The 21,230-nt window shown below is 41.4% G+C and overlaps 1 protein-coding gene across 1 annotated transcript in view; it reads right to left on the reverse strand.

Annotated features, from left to right (window-relative positions):
- Positions 1-247: 247 nt before the first annotated feature.
- cables2b (Cdk5 and Abl enzyme substrate 2b) overlaps positions 248-21,230 on the reverse strand; it is a 35,886-nt gene continuing 14,903 nt past the window's right edge. Inside the window, exons 2-9 of the mRNA XM_072696851.1 lie at positions 20,244-20,336; positions 17,934-18,011; positions 11,193-11,301; positions 10,784-10,934; positions 8,709-8,803; positions 6,442-6,548; positions 5,972-6,176; positions 248-4,798 (exon numbers count right to left, since the gene is read on the reverse strand). Of these exons, the coding sequence (XP_072552952.1) occupies positions 4,658-4,798; positions 5,972-6,176; positions 6,442-6,548; positions 8,709-8,803; positions 10,784-10,934; positions 11,193-11,301; positions 17,934-18,011; positions 20,244-20,336 (979 nt within the window). The 3' untranslated portion in view covers positions 248-4,657. The remainder of the gene's footprint in view (positions 4,799-5,971; positions 6,177-6,441; positions 6,549-8,708; positions 8,804-10,783; positions 10,935-11,192; positions 11,302-17,933; positions 18,012-20,243; positions 20,337-21,230) is intronic.

The raw sequence follows: 21,230 nt of genomic DNA on the forward strand, positions 1-21,230 counted from the left end.
CAAAAGCAGATCACAAGATGTGATAAAGAATGTCATTAGGGGGCCTACAGGTAGCTCTTGCCACAGCTGAGTGCATGCATCTACCGTTGAGTTTTTTATGGGAGGTGTGCAAGGAGGAAACACTTGCGGTCAAACCACCCCCCCAAAAAAAAACAAAAAAAAAAAACTAATAAAAAAAACAAAAAACAGAAATCAGTACATAGTTTGTGAGCTGGACATCGAGAAAGAACAGTCCACTCATTCAATATAACAGTGATTCAGAAAATATATTTTCAAAAAGTGCCATTTCTTAATAGTACATATTAAACAGTAAAAACAATACAGTGCTTATCATACAAGTACAATAGATATGAAAGCAGGAGTACAGAACAGGAAACTGTAATGACAAAACCAAACAAAAGAAACAGATAACAAACGAGCTTGCTCTCAGACACGGTTTGGACATGACATCATTTAGAAAAGGGGAAGACAGACTAGGTGACTAAGATGGCTCAGATTAGAGGTCTATGGGAACTGCCTGTTAAAAATACTGCCAAAACAATTAGAGGTAAGAATCCACAGAGGATCTCTACATTAGATTGTGCAGCTACTCATTTAACTGCACTAGATGGGCTAAGGTGGCCAGTCAGATATTTATTTATTCTCAGCCGCACTAATGTATTACACTGCCTACTTTTCTCGAGGGTTACATAAATATAGTGTGACTGCTGGGCATTACAGTATCTTACTTCCACATAATCAATAACTCTCTCAGGCACTTACAATGAGTCTGTATGAAGCTATGTCTGGGTTTAGCTCGGCTACAAAGTCTCACTTTGAAGGTCTGCTTGCCTCGTTCCACTCTTCTGCAAACAGTGGCTTTCACAGTGTGATCAGCCATTCTTAAACGAACGCAAAAAGTACTGCATCTGAAGTATTGCATCTGAGACGACTGGAAAAAGAGTGTTTGCCATAAAGTAAAACTCTCCTCCCTCATAGACATGATACACATGCTTATTGCCAATGTCTACCACAAGATGGCGCCTGAAGAGCTACATCAGTGGTGCTCAGCCCTGCTCTGGTAGAGCAACCTTGCCGCAGACTTTGGATCCAACCTTAATCCACCGCACCTGATCCAACTACTTACTGCTTCAAAAGTCCATGATTGTCTGAATGAGGTGTTAGATTTGGGTTGGAGTTGAAACCTGCGGGAAGGTAGCTCTCCAGGAGGAAGGCTGGAGACCACTGTGCTGCATCATACCACTGAACATGAGCGTCATTCTGCGCAGACATTGAAAGGACATATTGCATAATGATAAATATCTTTATAGAAAGTACCTCGTAACATTCCCTTTTAAGGCCCAATGGGGGGACTGTACCCATTTAACACTCTGTGCACACTAACAACGAACTCACTGGGACATTAATACAACAGCACAGCACAAGCACACCACGCTGCTAAAGTGCAAACGTCTAAATTGGTTGTAGTCTCTGATCACAGTATCTATGCAGGGAAGACACAACACTAATACATACAGCGATCAGCCATAGCATTACACATTAAATCAGCCCCACTGACCATACAAGAGCACTGCAGTTCTATAATTACAGACTGTAGTCCATCTGCATACTTTATTAGCCTCTTTTCATCCTGTTCTTCAAAGGTCAGCACCCCACAGGACCACCACAGAGTAGGTAGTATTTGGGTGGTGGGTCATTCTCATCATTGCAGTGACACTGACATGGTGGTGGTGTGTTAGTAGTGTGGTGCGCTGGTACGAGTGGACCAGACACAGCAGTGCTGCTGGAGTTTTTAAACACTGTATCCACTCTATTAGACACTCCTAGTTGGTCCATCTTGTAGATGTAAGACAGAATCTCATTTGTGTTGCCCATTCTCTAGTCCTTAAGTAGTGGTCACAGGATGCTGCACACAGGACACTGTTTGCTGACAATAATTTACAATACTACCTGCTCTGTGGTGGTCCTGTGGGGTGCTGACCTTTGAAGAACAGGATGAAAAGAGGTCCTGTGGGGTCCTAAACTCTTGTAGGAGACTTACAGTCTATAATTATAGAGCTGCAAAGTGCTCCTATATGGTAAGCGAAGCTTATAAAATGGACAGTGAGTGCAGAAACAAGGAGGTGGTATTAATGTTATGGCTGATCAGTGTGTTTCCATGTATATATACACAGTTGATTCATTTGAACAATTTTTGTTTGAAATAAAATGTTAACAAAATGCAAAAAATGGTCAAACTTATATAATACAAAAAACAGATTTGCAGGACACTGACTACATTATTTTTGAATATATAAAAACACACACATGTTTGAAATGTTCTAAGGACAAATATAAATGACCACAAGGTCAATAAATATAGGAAACAGAAATCAAAGGCGCTGGAAGACAAGAATTGAACAAGACTAATTTGTAAGTCAGTGACTCCCTAGTCATCTGCACTCTCAAAACTGCTGTGTTAAAAACATGTAGTGTCTATATATGGACATGTCCAGACAAAGAATCTGTCATGGCTGCCCCGAAAAAAGTATTTTACAGCTTTTGATGACTTTTTAGCATTTCCTATACCTGAATACCTGAATACCTGAATACTTGTTACTTGCCACCTAAAATCTAATCTAATATTCATAATGTATTAATAATTAATAATGGTGTATTAATAATGGTGAAAGCGCGAATGAACTGAAATCAGCCATGGACGAATTAAAGGTTTTCTGATGGTTACAGGCCTAGCATGATGTGCAAGGCCTTTAGAAACGGTGTGCTACTAGTCTGAGTACAGTGTGAACTGTTGGATATAGGTCACATTTATTGCCTAAAAAAATCGGATTTGTTCAGAAAAGTGGATTTGGCAACTTTACCTGCTTTGTGAACATTGAAAGTTTTTAATCGGATTCCTCAGGCCACATTCAGAGGTGGTCAGAGTTGGATCTTGACCCACATTCAACAGAAGTGTGAATGGAATGGGTTTTCTATATCGACATACCTTCACATACGCCGGAGTGCGTCTGATTAGCAGGTGAGAGGACAACCTGTTGTTTATTTTAAATGGTTACTTTCCATATCTAAGAGCATATAACACTGTTAGAAACCATGTTTACAATAGACTAAGCACCATATGTGAGGCAAGTAAAACCAGATCTAATCTAGTCACACTTGGGTACTGATGAGGTGAGGTGAATTTGCAATGCATTAGACCAGTTATAATAGACTTATACCTACAATTTTCCATACTGTAACAATCACAGTTCTATTTAACAGCTGGGGAATGTTTAGGCTACCATTTGTATAGCTTTAAAATAGACAAATCTTCCAACTACGCAGAGAAAGAAATACCAGCTTAACCAACAAGTATTCATGTATTCAGATTTTTCGGTACAGCCTTCATCACTTTGTGTTACTTTTACCATGATACCACAAACAATGTCTTGTGTGCTGTTATTAACACATCGTTTTGAGAGTGTACTATCCAACACTGCTGGAAGCCTTGTATCATTTAGTGACACTGGTATATACATGCTAACTACATGCAGCACCAAAAATAACCAGAAGTTATACCCTCACCATTGATACCCCCCTATTATCTGTAGAGTCAATCACAGTGATGATTTAAAGCAAAACAAGAAAGAGTTCCAATGCTATGTTAAGGTTCAGTAACAGAGCAGAAAGAGCAAAAAGCCTGTGTTTTTTGGTATACTAAAATAAAGAGGAAGCACTATGCGGGTTCAATTTGGCTACGGCATTTGATAAGTATTGCACAATAACCACAATGACACTAATGTCATAGTACCTGGTATATCCTGTGACCACCATCAACACAGCACTGGCAAAAATGAGTGAAGGAAAGTAAACTGGGAGCACAGTCTACGTTTTACAGGAAAGACAACAGAATACAGAAGTAGCGCAGTAAACGTGCTTAGCTTGAATCAGCTCTAACATAGAGCATTACTTTTCAATTGCCGCCTTAGTGCAAGGCCTTAAAACGTCTTAAAACACAGGACACGGTCATATACTGGTCACTCACGATGCTACAAGGGCGTGCCACCAGTCTTTGAAACTGTGCTAGAAAACTTGTACGATTGCATAAGATTATACAGATGAACTGCCTTGATCTAACATTAATAATAATATACAGCAATAGTGAGTTATATGAGTTTCAATGTGGCTTTAAATACAATATGCAGAACAGGGGTTACAAAAGAAGAGTTCTATTAAAAATAGAAGTTGTTATTTTTGGTAAACTGCCACGGAATGTTAAAAAAAGAAAAAGCAAGTACGTTCGCACTCACACGTACAAGCAGGATCTGGGAGAAAAGAAAAAAACCTCTTCCCTTGTCATTTAGCTGATTTAAAGCCTCTTCTCCACTTCATCTGATCTACTGCTGTGTCATTCCCTAAAATTAGTCCCATGTGAGGGAAAGAAAATAATTAAATAAAAACAAAAACATGAAAAAAGTTTACTTGAAAAAGACTCCACACAGGCCTGAGGACTATAAATAGATGCCCTCCCCCTCAGAGCTCAGTGCAGATATACATCAGTGCTGACAGTGGAGTTTTTCAGCACGTAGAAGCATGTCGCGTGTGTTTCAGCAGTGTTTGGGTGGACCTTTAGAAACAGACTTCATCTGAGAATCTCTCTGAGCTGCTAGGTTGAGGCTCAGGGTTGCTGGGCCAGTCTGCGGTAGTGGGGCATGACCTTACTATCGGGCAGGTAGAGGGCCATCTCTAGAGCTACCAGCACAGTGAACTCGAATGGGATCAGCTCCCGCCGGCTGATACGGAACCTCTCCTCCAGTTTCTGAAAAGGAAAGAAAAAATAAAGTGTCTCTAAAATAAAATACAAAAATATATAGAAACAGATGTTTGATTATTTTTAGCAGTAATTATGTTCACACTCAACACGATCCTGACACTGAAACAGCCGATTTCACTGACATGCAACAACAATGAGAGCCTAAAATGATACACTATATGTCTAAATGTTTGTAGACGCCCCTTCTAAAGAATAAATTCAGCTACTTTAAGTTGTACCCATTGCTGACATAGATGTGCAAATGCACACACACAGCTTTTTTAGTCCCTGTAGCGAATCCTTTCAAAAGAATAGGACTCTCCATGGCAGATAAACATGAAGATATTGACATCATGCCTAATGTCATGCACTGAGCTGTGGAGCATTATAACTGTGCTCCAAAAAATGCTCCAAAATCTAGTAGAATAAAATAGTATCTGTCTCTATTATAAAATAGTACTATAAAATAGTATAAAATAGTAACTGTCTCAACTGTCCAGAGAAGACTTTTTGCCTTCTCTGGATAGTAGAGACAGTTACTCCAACAAAAGCAAGATAAACTCTTATCTGAGCAGGTGTCCCAATACTTTTGTCCATATAGTGTTTCTTTTGAAGCAACACAAATAATAAGAAGTGACTATATGTGTGCCTTGTGCTTCTATAATAATGCATGCACCTTGTGCACAGCGTACATGTGAACTGGGTTGCGAAACATATTTTCATATTCTAAGAGTTTGATTTTTTATATTTTATGACAAAATATCTATTAAAAATATTGTTTAAATAAAAGCTATAAAATAAAAAGACAAAATTGAATTAAATTAAATACACAGACATTGCTCTTTTCTTTGTGTCTCTCAGGCCATTTTCACATCAAGTCCAGACCAAAGTTTATGGTTTTGTTACATTGTGTTTAAAAGTCCAAACCACCAAAAGAGTTTTCACACTGCAAGTGAACTAAACCATGGTTCATTTCAATCTGGACTGAGAAATTCAGATGTGGATCTCGGCACCTTTCACACTTGCTATTTTAGTGCAAACGGAAAAGTCTATATACACTTGCAGACACTTTTATCACATCAAATATTGAAAATAGAATCAAACATCAAAACAAAAAATAAAAAAATCACATCCAACCTAATAGTACACCCCTAACATACATTTGGTTTGTGTACTCACATCAATCAGCTGTTTGACCTCTTGCTTCTTGAGGTCACTGCTGATCTTGGCTGCCAGCAGAAGGCAGGCGGCGGCCACCAGCTTTCTGTTATGCTTGTTCAGGCGGCCCTGGAGCACCAGCTTCTCAAAGTACGCGAAGGCCATGGCTATAGTGACTGGCTGCAGACAGCACTCCTCACCTACAGTACGCATCTCTCTCTTCAGACTGATCATGCAGGGGCAGACAGAAGGATAGAGAGCAAAGTCACAATTTGTTTGAGACTGACTTCAGTAGCAATGTGCTTTATCAGGTAAGAAAAAGTGCTCCCTCTAACAGCGATAACTGCACAAAAAAGGATTACTATTGCTACAATACCCAGATAAAGCAGGCTTTCACCATGACTACTAACAGCTGTGTGTATTGGCTGTACATCAGGAGCTAAAGTAGTGCTCTTTATACATGCTCTGTGTAAGTGAGTGTGTATATCTACCTCCTGATCTTGCTGAGCGTGAGCTTGATGTGCGGAAACTTCTCCTTAAAGGTCTCGTTCATGTCTTTCTTCAGGTCTGATGGCTTCACATACTCTATCACTGTAGTCTGAGACAAAGAGCGTTAGAGAGGAAGTTAAGCGTCATTGAGTTAAACTCATACATAGAAAGAGATTACATGCATTCTCGTCACCGCATCACCAAACCTGTGACCCGCTATAATGAGCAGCGCTACGGTGTCTTCAGTCATGACGTTATCTGGTCAGACTATGTATATCTGTGTCTGTAGGTCAGAGGAGCCCTGCTCTTAATATATACAACCAGCTTTAAGCTTATCCTCACAGCATGTGCTCAACCACACACTGTTTGTGTTTGTGTAAGAGGTAGAGACAGGGGAAAGAAGGACAGAGAAGGGGGGGGGGGGTGGAGTAGTAGGATTAGGATTACTATTAACACAGTCTAAATTTACACAGATGACCTGAAACATTATAACCACCTGCCAAATATATGCTGTTGGTCTAACGCGTGCCGCCAAAACAGCTTTGACCTGATGAGGTATAGACTCTACTACAAGACCTGTGAAGGTGCCCTGGGGTATCTGGCTGTAAATTACCTGGCAGAGTAGTTGCAGATTGGACTTCCTGTTCCAGCTCATCACACAAATGCTTGATCTGATTGATATTTGGAGAATTTAAAGGCCAGGGCAAACATTTGCCAACAATGTGTGCAGTGTCTCAAGATGCATTATCCTGCTTGAAGGTCTGCAACAATGTTTAGGAAGGTAGCACATATCGAAGCGAGGGTTTCCAGCAGAACACTGTCCGGAGCATGACACTCCCTCAACCATTTGGACACCAGCACATGAGTACCTGGTCGTCCACGTAATGTAAAAAAAAAAACAGGTCTGACTAGACTTTACGACCTTCTTCCATTATGTTATAGTGCTGTTCTGATGCTTTGAGCACTGTTGGCACTTTCAATGGCTTAATGAGTTAACTGGGCACTCTGACTGGTCTTCAGCTATGTAGTCCCCTATACAGAACACATTGCTTCTTTAACTTTGTCAGATCAAACTGAATGGAACAGCCTTCATCACCCTTGTGCATTGATGATACTTGGCTGCACAACATCAAGTTAGTGGCTCAGCGGTTAGAGAGCCAGGATATCGATAACAGGGTTGTGGGTTCGATTCCCGGGCTCGGCAAGCTGCCACTGTTGGGCCCTTGAGCAAGGCCCTTTACCCTCTCTGCTCCCCGGGTGCTGGAGTTGGCTGCCCTCCTGCTCTGGGTGTATGTGTGTACTCACTGCCCCTAACACATGTGTGTGTGTGAGTGTGTGTTCACTACCAGATGGGTTAAATACGGAGGACACATTTCGCTGTACAGTCTACACTGTACAGTGACAAATACGTGCACCTTTACCTTGGACTACTCTCAGTAGGTACTCCGCACCTTGCCATTGCAGACATGACCCAGTTGTGTGGATACCTTCATACCTACTTCTGCATCCAACATGCTGACTGTAAGAATGCTCAACAGCTAATACATGGCAGACCTTAATAGAGTTATTACATTATTATTATTATTATTAGTGGTCATGATGTTCTGGCTTGTGTTTTGGCTATTTTTCCAAAAGTTGAGTTGTATGTTCCAATTATTCATGCAATTAAATAAATTAAATATCTGACCGCGATCTGTAAAGCTGATCCAACCTCGCAACAGATTCTATAAAGGAATGCTTGTATGAGCAGAGTATGGAAAGGGCACTTAATCAGGCACAATATGGTAGTTGTAATTTAACAAAGTTGTTGCCATTTAAAGTAAAAGTTTGTATCATTTTTACCTTAAGATAATAGCTTAAGATAAAATTCTTGTGATGCTCCACTGACAGCATCTGTATCGGTGCTACTCTGGGCTAGAATGCTCATAACTGCACTATCTTTGTGAAGCAGGCTCAAATCTCAAATCAAAACTTGTCTTTACTGCAGTAAATTACACTCTCCACCTCTCGGGGGAGTCCAGGAGCAAAAAATACCCATTCCATATCATACTGGTGCTTTGATTACCAACTGTCTACATGCTGACCAAAACTAGTAATCAGCATTCCTAATTAAGCCCATTCTACTTATATCTGTACAGTTAAAATATGTACACATACTAATTTAAGCAGCTCTGACATCCTCATCTCACGCTCCACCTATAAACCCGAACAAGGTCAATACTCCTTTTCTTTTTCTTGCATCACTACTGTAAACCCAAAACCCTCTTACCATGTAGGAGGCAAAGATCAGCACTCTCTTGTGTTTCCCACAAGGCCACTGCGGGTCGCTTAGCAGGTTGGGGTCATAATCAGAGTCATCTACACCTGGGAAAGACAACGCGAATTTGTTAAGATTGTATCCAATAAGGGGCCCAGAGTATGTATTCCAGAAATTCTCCATCAATCCAAAAATTTCCAGGAATTCCAGGAATCCAAGAAACAACAAGAGCAAAGAAACACAGCTTTTAATGTGACCTCATAAGATCAGAAAGGTAAATCTGAACTGTACATCCAGTACTGTTAAACAATATGAAAAGTGCCATCTACCCACCCTGGAGAGAACAAGGCCAACTGTGCTCTCTTGAGGCCCTGTCTGCCTGTCTAGCAGCAAGGTTGGGATATGAACTAGCGATCATCTGGTCATAGTGATAGAGCCTTATTCCGCTGGACCAATCGGGCCCCAATATTTATAATAATTCATAAGTTATTTTAATAAGAAACTTCCCAGCATTACTTTATCCAAAATTCAAAAGGATACGTTTGCATATGCAAGCTGTGAGCTAAAAAAAGCCTAGGCCTTACTTTGAATATTGACAGTTTAATAAAAAACATTCAGAGGAAGAGATGACATTTAGCTAAATGAAAAATAAATGGGACATTACTGGGAACTGGACATGGTGGAAATATGTGAGCTGTGTCAGGCTGGACCTGCATTTGTAATCGTGGCAAGCAGCCACAGAAAAACATATTAGGACAGCTTCTCATTCACTGTTTCTCCTGAAATCAAGGGCATTTAAAAAGAATTTATCCTGCTTTTGTTGGAGCAACTGTCTCTACTGTCCAGCGCAGGCTATTTACTAGGTTTTGGAACATTTCTGTGAAGATTTGATTGCATTTAGTGACAAGAGCTGTGGTAGTGAGGTCAGGATTTTGGATGATCACCACTTTACCTGGATTTCTGTACTGAATGTCCAATGCTAAGCCTTTGTACTTCATTGAAATTCTTAATTCAAGTATTGAGTGTGCCATGACATACACACTTAACTGACACTAATGCACAAACACAGAGCAGTCACGTGTCCTTGTTAATGAAGGGCTGCTAAATCTGGGAAAAGGATGCAGAGAGCGATAAGAGCTGTGTTAATGACACACACACACACACACACATACACACACAAACAGTGCTCTGCTTGAAGTGCTATATTAATGACCAGCTGTAGCGGGTTCCTTGCCACTTCCATCCCCATTCAGTGAGTCACACAACCCATTGGAACCTATTTTAGGCTTCCTTAGTGCGTCTGAGTGTGCACACATTATGTGTGTGTGTCAGTGTGTGTACTTGAGCATATGGAAAAAGGCCTAATTTGATGAAGAAATTAGTGATTGCAGTCTTGTGATCTGCAACACACACACACACGTCCTGGGACCAAACTGTCTCAGGCTACAAAAGAATAAAATAATCTCTGTTAAATCTAAAGTTCAGCACAATCCAAGACACACAGCAACAAAGCTACTCTTGGTGAAGCGTGCGACTGTAGCTGCAATTATATCACATTGCACGAAATTTTGATTTCTTTGACTTTGTGAAGGCCTTGATTATTTTAGTTTCCACCGACAACCTTTTCCAGAAGCTGACTGATGCTAGAAGGAAAACATTCAGTTAATTTGCATAAAACATGTGTTGAGAAGTGTTCTACTCATCAATGATGGTCCTATTTGTCCATATGTCCAAACATTTGTGGACACCTCTTCTAATGAATGCATTCAGCTACTAATGAATGCATTCAGTATTACCAATAGAAAAGGAATCTCTGAAGCAGATAAACATGAGCCTAATGGCAGGCATAGGCTAGAGGGGTATAAAGCCCCCAGCATTGGAATGACAGTATATTAACGTGTTTTCGACACACGTATTTCCACTTGCCTGACAAAGTGCATTCTGTTTACACCTTATATCAGCCTCTGATCCCCTCTGAGTATTGTTTTAGCGATCTGACAAACATGATCCGATCACCAAAATCACATGTTAATGACAGCAGACATTAACAGGATCTATGTGTTTTTATGCAAGTGTGAGTGTCATACCCAGGTCGAGGCCTACAGTGCTGTTGAGACGTGATGGAGGGTAGCTGCGTGGGATGCTGTTTCTCGAAAATGGGATCTGCAGAGCGATCTCTGGTGGTTTCTCACGAACCAAGGCATTAGTCGGGTACAGGAACTGGGCATAAGACACCGTCTATGAAAAAAAAAAAAGTCCACACACATGTATATGAATGACTTAGTACATAGAAATCAACCCCCCACGGCCAGCCTATCTTCTATATACATAAGGATGTCACTGTGAGCTTCCTCAGGCAAATTAAACAGCAGTAAAATTGGCCTGTCAGTGCTCAGCAGGACGTCAATCAAACACGCCACTCAGCACTCCCACCACTGACAACCATGACAGTTCCATTGACAGCTGGAATAATCCAGTGACAGGCTGAGCTCCTACCCTGCCGTAGATACCCAGCTCCACGCCCTCCAGACCGGGAAACATCTCCAGGGTGGTGGAAATCCCTCCTGACGAGTGCCTCCGTCTTTGGGTGTTCAGGGCTGGGTCGCTGATTAAGAGGGAGAGCGAGATATTATTACTATACACTTTTTTTTAGTAGATTCCCTACTTTAATGCTAAATTCTATTTGAGACAAAGCTAAATTGAGAAAGAAAGAAAGAAAAGCACTATATTGGTAATAGGGGTGAAGTGACTTAACGGCTTGATCTACTAAAATCAACGACCAAATTAGCTGCCAACTAATGTAATAGTCAATCAATTGGTGACGTCATAACACACTTTTCCTTGTGTTAGTAGCAACAGTTCGGGATGCGCGTGAACTGCAGATTAAATGCCACAGTTTAACCATAGCAGTGTGGAATACAGTTTTACTACTGCTGTTATTTTATACAGTAATAATTCCTTCTCAGAACAGAGCTGCAGTGGAAACATACGGACTGAGCAGCTGTCTAATGTAAATGCATGGACAAAGCGTGTGTTTTGTAAACATTGTGTCTCGAGAGACAGAAGGCAACACATCAAGCAAAGCCACACATCTGCAGTGCCATCACTCTGGTGTTCTATTAGCGGAGTTCTATTAATGTGAGGCGAGGCGGTCATATGCAGTTCTTAATACAAATAAACTGTCAAAATAAAGTCACTTACGCAAGCAAACAGACCTTGTCAAAATAAGTCACTAACACAAAAAACAGACTGTGTCAAAATAAAAGTCACTAATATAAACAAAACAAACCATGTCACAATAGAAGTCACAAAACAGTAATACAAAAAGTCCTTCAAACTCAAAGCCAAAATTAGTGTCTCATATTTGTTCAGGGAAAACTGATTTAGCTTGTTAGTTTTTTCTGCTACGACTTGCTGCACATCCATGGTTTTACATTTTGACAGGTAAAAGATGCTGGAGTGTTATTCATCTTTTATATGAGCAGGACACCATGCTTTCGCCAGAGCTAACATCCCTGACAGCTAGCAGGAAAAAAGACCCTCTACGATCTTCACTGCTGCAACGACAGCGACACCCCCTCCCTTCAGTGAGATCGATATGTACTACATGTCTGTTAGTGGCCACAGCCCCATGCACAACCCCTCACTGCAAATCCAGCAGCCTTGTGGAGAAGAGCCCAGGACTGACAGGCCTGACCACTTACACTCTTTCAGACTAGAGAGAGAGTCTCTGTGAAGGACCTTCACACAAGCTCCATACAGTGCCCTTTTGCGATGTCTGCAAAGTTTGAGGGAAAGAAGTGTCTTTCCTTCAAACGTGATAGTGTTCTTGATAGTTATCTGCATTAGCAACTATGGAAAAGGAGGGACAGAGATGGAAAAAGAGTGAGAGACAAAAAGTGAGAGAGAAAAAAAGAAGAAAATAAAAAGATATGGAAAAAAGGAACAGAGAGAGCAAGAGATAGATAGACAAGGAGAGAGAGAGTGGGAGGGGATATGACGAAGGCAGAGAGAGGAAATAGTGAGAGAAAGAAAGCACAGGAAAAAAGGAGAGAGAGGGAGGGAGTAAGACAAACAAAGGGGGGAGAAAGAGATAGACAGAGAAAGGGAGAGAGACAGAGACATGGGGTAAAGAGACAGACAGAGATAGAAGGGAAGAGAGAGAAAGGGGAGAAAGAGACAGAGAAAGAAGGGTAGAGAGAGAAAGGGGAGAAAGAGAGAGAAAGAAGGGTAGAGAGAGAAAGGGGAGAAAGAGAGAGAAAGAAGGGTAGAGAGAGAGAAAGGGGAGAGAGAGAGAAAGGGGAGAAAGAGACAGAGAAAAAAGGGTAGAGAGAGAGAAAGGGGAGAAAGAGACAGATAAAAAAATGGTAGAGAGAGAGAAAGGGGAGAAAGAGACAGATAAAAAAATGGTAGAGAGAGAGAAAGGGGAGAAAGAGACAGAGAAAGAAGGGTAGAGAGAGAAAGGGGAGAAAGAGAGAGAAAGAAGGGTAGAGAGAGAGAAAGGGGAGAGAGAGAAAGGGGAGAAAGAGACAGAGAAAGAAGGGTAGAGAGAGAAAGGGGAGAAAGAGAGAGAAAGAAGGGTAGAGAGAGAAAGGGGAGAAAGAGAGAGAAAGAAGGGTAGAGAGAGAGAAAGGGGAGAGAGAGAGAAAGGGGAGAAAGAGACAGAGAAAAAAGGGTAGAGAGAGAGAAAGGGGAGAAAGAGACAGAGAAAAAATGGTAGAGAGAGAGAAAGGGGAGAAAGAGACAGAAAAAGAAGGGTAGAGAGAGAAAGGGGGGGTAGAGATAGAAAAAAAGGTAGAGAGAGAGAAAATGGGGGGAGAATTTGCATTAGCATCATTGGAAAGGAGGAATGGAGAGAGGAAGAGAGAGAGAGAGAGGGAGAGAGAGGGAATGTCTGAAAGGTGTCTGAAACAGTTTGATAACATCAGCGTCCTGCCCTTCAGACACCAGCCTAACCTACTTCCAAATAGCTGATCTGGCCAAAAGAAAGAGAGAAGAGGGGAAATGGGGAGAGGAAGGAGAGTCAGTAATTAGGGGTAGGGTAAGGAGAAACCTCTCAGAAATAAGCAGTTTATCTCTGCATTACATCTGGATTTAATTAGCCACACTTAGAACACTCAGAACAAGCCAGCGGGGCCAGGAGAGCAGCTCTGTTGAGACCTGACCAGCATTATTACAGCAGTAAAGAGAAAGACAGAGAGACAAGCTATTGTATGCTGGTGCAACAGAGATGAAAGATGAAAGAAAGAGAGAGAGAGAAAGATAGAGAGACAGAGAGAGAGAGAAAGGGCAGAACAGTAGCAGGGCTCTTGAAAGCCTCCTGGCTAAGAGTAGGCAGACTTTCACTGTTAACATTCACTCCAATACAGCCTCTGCTAGCACACCTAATACACACCGTTTTAATAGGCTCTTTCATTCTTATACACCCACACACACACACACACACACTTGGGTAGAGCTCACCTCATACACAGTGCTTCCAACTCTAGAGTCTCTGAATAACTGGCTGCTCTGTGCCTGTCTCTGGGCTGTTTGTGGCTTCTAAAGGCTGCAGACAGCAGCTCTTCACACACTGACATGATGGGCATGGAAACTGACCTGAATCAGTCTGCTTCAGTATAAGGCTGTCTTGATTTACTCAAACACACACACACACACACACACACACACACACACACACATTCCTACACACCTTTAGTCATTTTTTGAGTCTAAGTACTAAACAGCTTCTGTAAATCAAACTAAACAAATATATATATATATATATATATATATATATATATATATATTATAGAATTTGTATCTAATGTACATTTATTTTACTGTACAGTATTTGATGCCACATCTGTGTGGCCTGTGCAAATCTTTGGGCGATCTCAGACCCTGATTAGCAAAACAGGTCTGAGGCATTTTAACAACTGTAATTAGGAACTGCCCGCTCAATCAAATTTACAAGCCTGATAAATTCTGCATTCTCTTCACCTCGGAAAATGTTGGAGCTGGGAATGTCACGTCAATGGGACGCCACACCCGAGATGACCATGTTACAGTTAATCAGTCAGATTAGTGTATATTATTTCAAATATTTCCAAAGAAAACCCCCAAAACAGATAGCTATAGACACTGAAGTTCCCCACAACTGGGTTGACAATCTTTAACTGGTGTTTTGCAGCAAATCTATCCAAAATATGTCTAGGTTGTCACTGTTAGTACTGTCGCAGGTTAGCAGTGTTAGCAACACACTATGCAGTATATATGTAAACACCATGGAAACACGTCCACAGATGTTGTGCAGTACTGTCTGTACGGCTAAATTAGCGAGACACCATCGAGACGATTTTTAACTCAGGGTTAGAGAGGCCCCCCACTTTCTGAGTAAGAAATTCAACTTGTGGGGGTGGTGTTCCAGTTGAAATTTCCTACGTGGAACTCAAAAATGTTGACATCCCAGTTCCAAATGGAATGCAGCAGAACATAACTCCACAACGCTAAGCTTCTCTAAGCAACTGTCTAGATATCTGATGATGATCAATGCCTGCAGGGCAGGGGAAGGTTAAAAGAAGATAACTTAGTGTTTTCAGCTTGAAGTTTCTACAGTGAGGAATGTTAAGAATTGGTCGTTCAGGAGAACTGTGGGGGATGAGATCTGGAAGACCAAGAAAACTCTTTTAGAGAGAGAACGAATCGTAAACTGGCATAATCAGAACTTCTAAAAACCTGCAGAAACCTTCTGTGATAAAGCGAGACCCTCGACTGCTGTAGTGTGAGCAGTAAGTAATGATCTGAGGACCTGACCAATAAAGCGTCCACAAGAGGTTTCCTTCTCCCTGATCAATTTTTATTTTATTTACAACAACCTACCTATATAAATATTTACAACTGCTCACTGAGCCAAAAGAAAACAATATGTAATAAATAACCACTCGAATGCATGAATGTCATATGGGTCAAGCATTTACACTAGCCTCTCTCTGTCTACACTAAGACAGTGAGCTCGCTGCTCACTACCTTAGAGTGGAGGATGATCCCCATTGAACTGTGCTGAGCTGACTACAAGCAGGTAGCTCCTCCCCCTAGAACATACCAATATCAGCACAGGTAGAACACAGATCCAATGTATAGCTACAATATAATATATAATAATCACTGTATACTCAGTCATATCCATCGTTCACAGTAATTCACGGCTCTTTCACTTTACGGGTTCTAACTATTTAAACATTATTGATAAAAATGACCAAACCAGATACAACAGATAGTTAATAGTGGCGATATTAATAGTGGCAGATAGTTACGAGTCCATTTAGGTTTTAACATGGTCACTAAGGTAGCAGTGGTAGGCAGATGAGCCGCTGGTCTGGTATGGGTGGTGGTGGGTGGGGGGCCTGCTGGTTGGACCGGTAGGTGGCAGCTGGTTTGACGCAGGTAGAGGGGACCTCAGCGGGGCAATCTTCCAGCAGGTCGGGCTGGGTGGTAAAGGTAGTAATGTCTACTGGTAGTAGGTAAGGGGTACATTACATCATCACACGTTCCCTGCAATGTCATATCAAAACTAGCCAGATGCGTTTTGGAAAAATGTGCACGTGAAACTGTTGAGGTCAAAATAGGACAGGATTGGCCACAACCAGCAACAGGAACTGCATTTCATAAGAACATATTCAAAGAGTTTCTTTTAAGTTATGTTTCAATATAGAACATTTTCTCCAATAAAGAACCCTAAAAGAACCGAACCCAAGATTTTCTCCAAGTACTTTCTGTAAACTCTGTATAAACACACATACACCTCTCCTCCCCCATCTCTACATTTTCGTCAGTCTCTCGCTCTCTTGTCTTCCGTCTTAGGCCGTTTACGTAACGTGATGTGCAATTTCTCTCTCTCTTCCTCTATGTCCAAATAAAGGATGGGAAAAATGAACAGATGTACTCCGCTTCTCAGAGCCCGTTTTCCCTGTCTCTCTTCTGGGCTTTAGAGAGTGGCCCTGGCAGGGTGAGCGGAGCAGAGGGTGGGAATGGGCAGAGAGGTCGCAGGCCGGGTCATGCCAATCTGGGCTCGAAACTGTGGGAAACATTCCTGCTTGACGTGTTTATCCAATCCGGCCACTGAATCCCAGGAGAATAGTCCTGATATCCTGCTCAAAACGGGACACACATCCTAGTTCTCACTCTTGTTCTTATCTGGGCTCTGGCTACTATGTTGTTTACATAGTATGACTATATATGATAATGATGAAGGGACAGTATAGGAGAGGACAGTAGAGGAGTTGTGCAGAATGTGGGCACGACATGATGACATGGTTGGTGAATGGCCACCATGTCCTAACAAGACTGCGACGTCAGTAAGGAGGTGGCAGAGTCATGACCTTGGCAAAGTATATAGAGTTTCTGACTGACCACTTTCTTTCATGGCACAAAAAGAAGAACCGTGCCTTCTGCAGCAAAATCATCTCATGCTGCAAAGAATACGTCTGTGTCATTGGCTGCTATGGGAAAACACATGGTCCTCAACTGACCTCAAACCTATTGAGAACCTTTGGAGTATCAAGCAAAAGATCTATTGGGGGGCAGTTCACATCAAAACAGCAGCTCACTTTTTGCAAAGAGATTCAAGCAGGAACTGTCTAAAAACTCACAAGTTCAATAAATGCATGAATTGTGAAGGTGATATCAAAGAAGGGGTCATATGTTAACATGTAACTTGGTCTGTTAAGGTGTTTTTGAAAGGTGAATGTGACCTACTAATGCAATAGTATTAATTTACAATCTATAAAATGTTTTGAACCCTGAACCCTCTTGTGCATAATAATTTGGAACAGTGCATTTTTTTTAAACATACTGTTATCATTGGGAGGTTTGTTCAATAAAATTCGACTGATGACTGGAAAGTTATACTGACTGTCATTCTCAAATCTGAGAAAATTATAATTTGCATAATCATTTGGATCTTATGAATCATTTGATATTATGATGTTATCATATCACCCAGCCCTATTGTCAATAGACTGACATTCACAAATAATAAGCTTAAGGTTCAAGAGAGTCATAGTAAAACAAACTCACAAACAAACAAACTATTGAAATCCTGCATTTTAACCTTATTTTAGACTTCACAAGACTTTAAGAATCCACAGGAATCATATTATGACTAATTAACCAACGGAAACAAGTTCAAAATGATCATACAAGGTTAATGTTCAAAATGGTCATATGGTGCTGTGTTTGTATGTGTGCGTTTGGTACCTTATGTGGAAGCTCTCTCCATACGGCAGCACAGAGAACGCAGCACACAGTGATCTCTTGGCACAGATAAGCACAATCCTGCAAGACAAAGGCACACATCAGAACCCACACTTAACCCGTTCTCATTCTGTGTGTTAGTGACAAGCTGGCACACACTAATACTATCTGACTGCCCTGCAGGACACCTGGGTTCATGTAGTAGTCATGTGATTGGTCTTAAACTCCACATCTTTCTCATGAACCTGTGTCACACACAAACACAAATGCACATGGACACACACAAACACACTACAGAACTCAGCCGTGCTTCAGTGGTTCCCATACACACACAAACACACACAAAGACACTGCACCTGCACTGAAGTATGCAAAAACTGAACTCCATCAGGCTAGTGCATCTGTTTTTCTCTCTCTCTCTCTATCAGTCGCTGTCACACAGTCACACAAACACACAGGCACACTCACACGACTCATCCGTATGAATAAAGAGTGGATAAGACGGTCATCTTTACTGTTATAATTGGCTTTATAATAACATCAACTCTCAAAAGGGCAGCAGCTTAAATATTGTTTATTATGAATAGTATCAAACTGCTCAAAATCAAAATTCGGTCTCCAGCCAATGGAAAATATCTCATCAGCTTCCCCAAATCACTCATTCCCCTTTCCGTCATCAGCCTGAATACAGGAGAGCGTGTTAAAAAAAGCCGAAGCTTGGGAAAAAGCAAAGGCCGGTAACAGTGTGGGACTGTTTATAATGAGGCTTTAATAAACATAGCTGTCTTTCCTCGGCGGGAGGAAGAACAGAACTCAGGGGGAATGAGGCATAACACAAACCCTCAAATCCCCCCAACTCAAACCCACACATCTGCCCCAGTCTCTTTCCCTCGGTCCTCTCTATCCTGCTGCTGAGACCGCCTGCCAGCCACAAACAAACAAAGCAAATCTGCACTGCCCCACAGGCATTGTTGACCTCAGCAAACCACAGGAGTTGGTGTTTAAGAAGATGCTGCTGGAGAACATAAAGTCACCAGTTCAGATCTGATAATACATTACTGCTAGCCTTATTATCCAGTATTATCCAGCTGCCAACAGCCAACATGCTTATGTGGGGCTTACGTGGATGGAACGTAGGCTAGGTGGGTTCTAGGTGGGAATGGGCACTGACATGTGTTTGTACATATGTTGTTACTGCGTTCCAGCTGGGCTTCCCAAGCATCTTAATTTCACATGGTTTCCATTTAGGCGCTGTATGAAGGGTAAAACCCAGATGGGGCCCATGTTTAACGCCTCCTGGTCCCATCACTGACCCTGGTAAGCACCTATATGTGAGGCCAACGTGGAACCAGAGGACAATACTTTCTGGTGCCCAGTTGGGCTACCCATACAGAATCCAAACATGAAGGGGTATGTGTGTTGTTCTGTATTTCAGTTTCTCACTATAATACAGAACTTAGAGTTTCATATCACATATCAAACAACTTGTAGAAACTAATAAATCACAAAAATTCTTTATTATTTTCTTTCTAATTCATATTGAGTCACTTGAGATGAAATGTACTGTACTGTAAAGGTAGCAAGGCATGGTCCAACACCCCCATAGACTTCATGCCAGTGCTGCTGTATATACAGAATACCATCACTGTCACACAAAACTTTGTATCTCCAAAAAGGCAAGTTTACAGATGGAGGAAAGATTTTATTCCAAGTCGTTTTGAAGCATTTTGATTCCGTTTCGACACAATAAAAAGAATAATGTCTTCAAATTAAGAAGAATATCAAATATGGAGATGCAGGGTGTTTAGTGACGATATATAACTACACCATGTAGCTGCCTCGCTCTGCCACAAAACAGGAGCTGACAGGATCTGGCTCAAGTTAAGCACAGGTGGGCATCATCAGTTATGCCTGTCCGCACACAGACCTCTCACCTATTACACTCATACAATAATAGCAACAGCAACACGAAGAGCGATCCAGTAAACACAGAACAGAGAGAAAGCGAGAGAGAGAGATAGGCAGAGAGGGTGGTGGTGGTGGTGGTGGGGTCTAGGAAAAGAACAGACTGAGTCTCTGAGTTGTTTACTTTGAATCAGCGTGGGAAAATCAGACATCTTTATACACACCCACACTCTTTCAGATACACACAAATACACACTCAGCTATATACAGTCTCTAATTAGAGCTTCTACTAAAACTCAGCCAGAGGCTGTTATCACAGGCATTAAAACCCACAATAAAGAGGATTAAGCAATAACAGACATGCAGAGGTGAGTACGCACACACACACACATATATATATACACACACCTGCTGCCTCTGGTGTCATACTGTCTCATGTTTTTAATGAAATGGACTTTCTTCAAGGAGCGTGGCCGAGGGGAACCTGACAGATTACGGGTCCTGGCAGAGAGAGAGAGACAGAGAGAGAGAGAGAGAAAGAGAGAGAGAGAGAGAGAGTTAATATACACATCACAATAATCATATCACACACATTTGAACTCTTAGACGATATGAACGTCTGTTAATTTAGCTGTATCTCAGCTATACACTACATCACACATCAGTCTCTGCCCTCTAACTAACTCAGGGGTATAGCACAAGTACTCCGGCACGTAGGTGCTTTCTCTCCAGGGCCTAGATGTTCTCACAACATGGCAACCAACGTTTACCACTACTATAGCATTCACCAGTGCGTGCATGTTAATGCCACAGCATCCTCAAACGCTAAATGACACTAAGAGAAATGGACGACATGCTGGTTGGCTGAGGTTGTTTATAACACTGTATCCTCACAGCATGCAGCCGGTCTGCGGTCTCCCCCTACAGCAATCACACATACCTTCATACATCCCTTTTCTTACCCATTTACGCACACTTTCATACACACATAGTGCTGATGTGCCTACGGAGTCCCAAATACACAGAGCTCTGTACAGTTTGCTTTGCACTCTTGAATTTGTTGTGTTTTGGAATTTGCTGCTGCGTTTTTTATTTGCTGATGTGTTTCAACGACTGCTGTCGTTTTTTTTCAGTCAATTTTGTCTTTTTTTCTGTGATTTTCTGAATTTGCCGTCACGTTTTATTTGCTATTGTTTCTAAATTGCTGTAGTTTTTTATTTGCTGTTGTGTTTTTGTTTTCTTTGCTGTCAGGTTTTTTTATTTGTTCCAGAATTTGCTGTTGCTTTTCTAAATTTCTGAATTTGCTGTCAAATTTCTAAACTCGCTGAATTTGCTTCTACATTCCTGAATTTGCCGTCAAGTTTTTTAATTCGTTGACGCGTTTCTGAATTAGTT

This window comes from Salminus brasiliensis, chromosome 14 (genome assembly GCF_030463535.1).
Source record: "Salminus brasiliensis chromosome 14, fSalBra1.hap2, whole genome shotgun sequence".
NCBI lineage: Eukaryota > Metazoa > Chordata > Actinopteri > Characiformes > Bryconidae > Salminus > Salminus brasiliensis.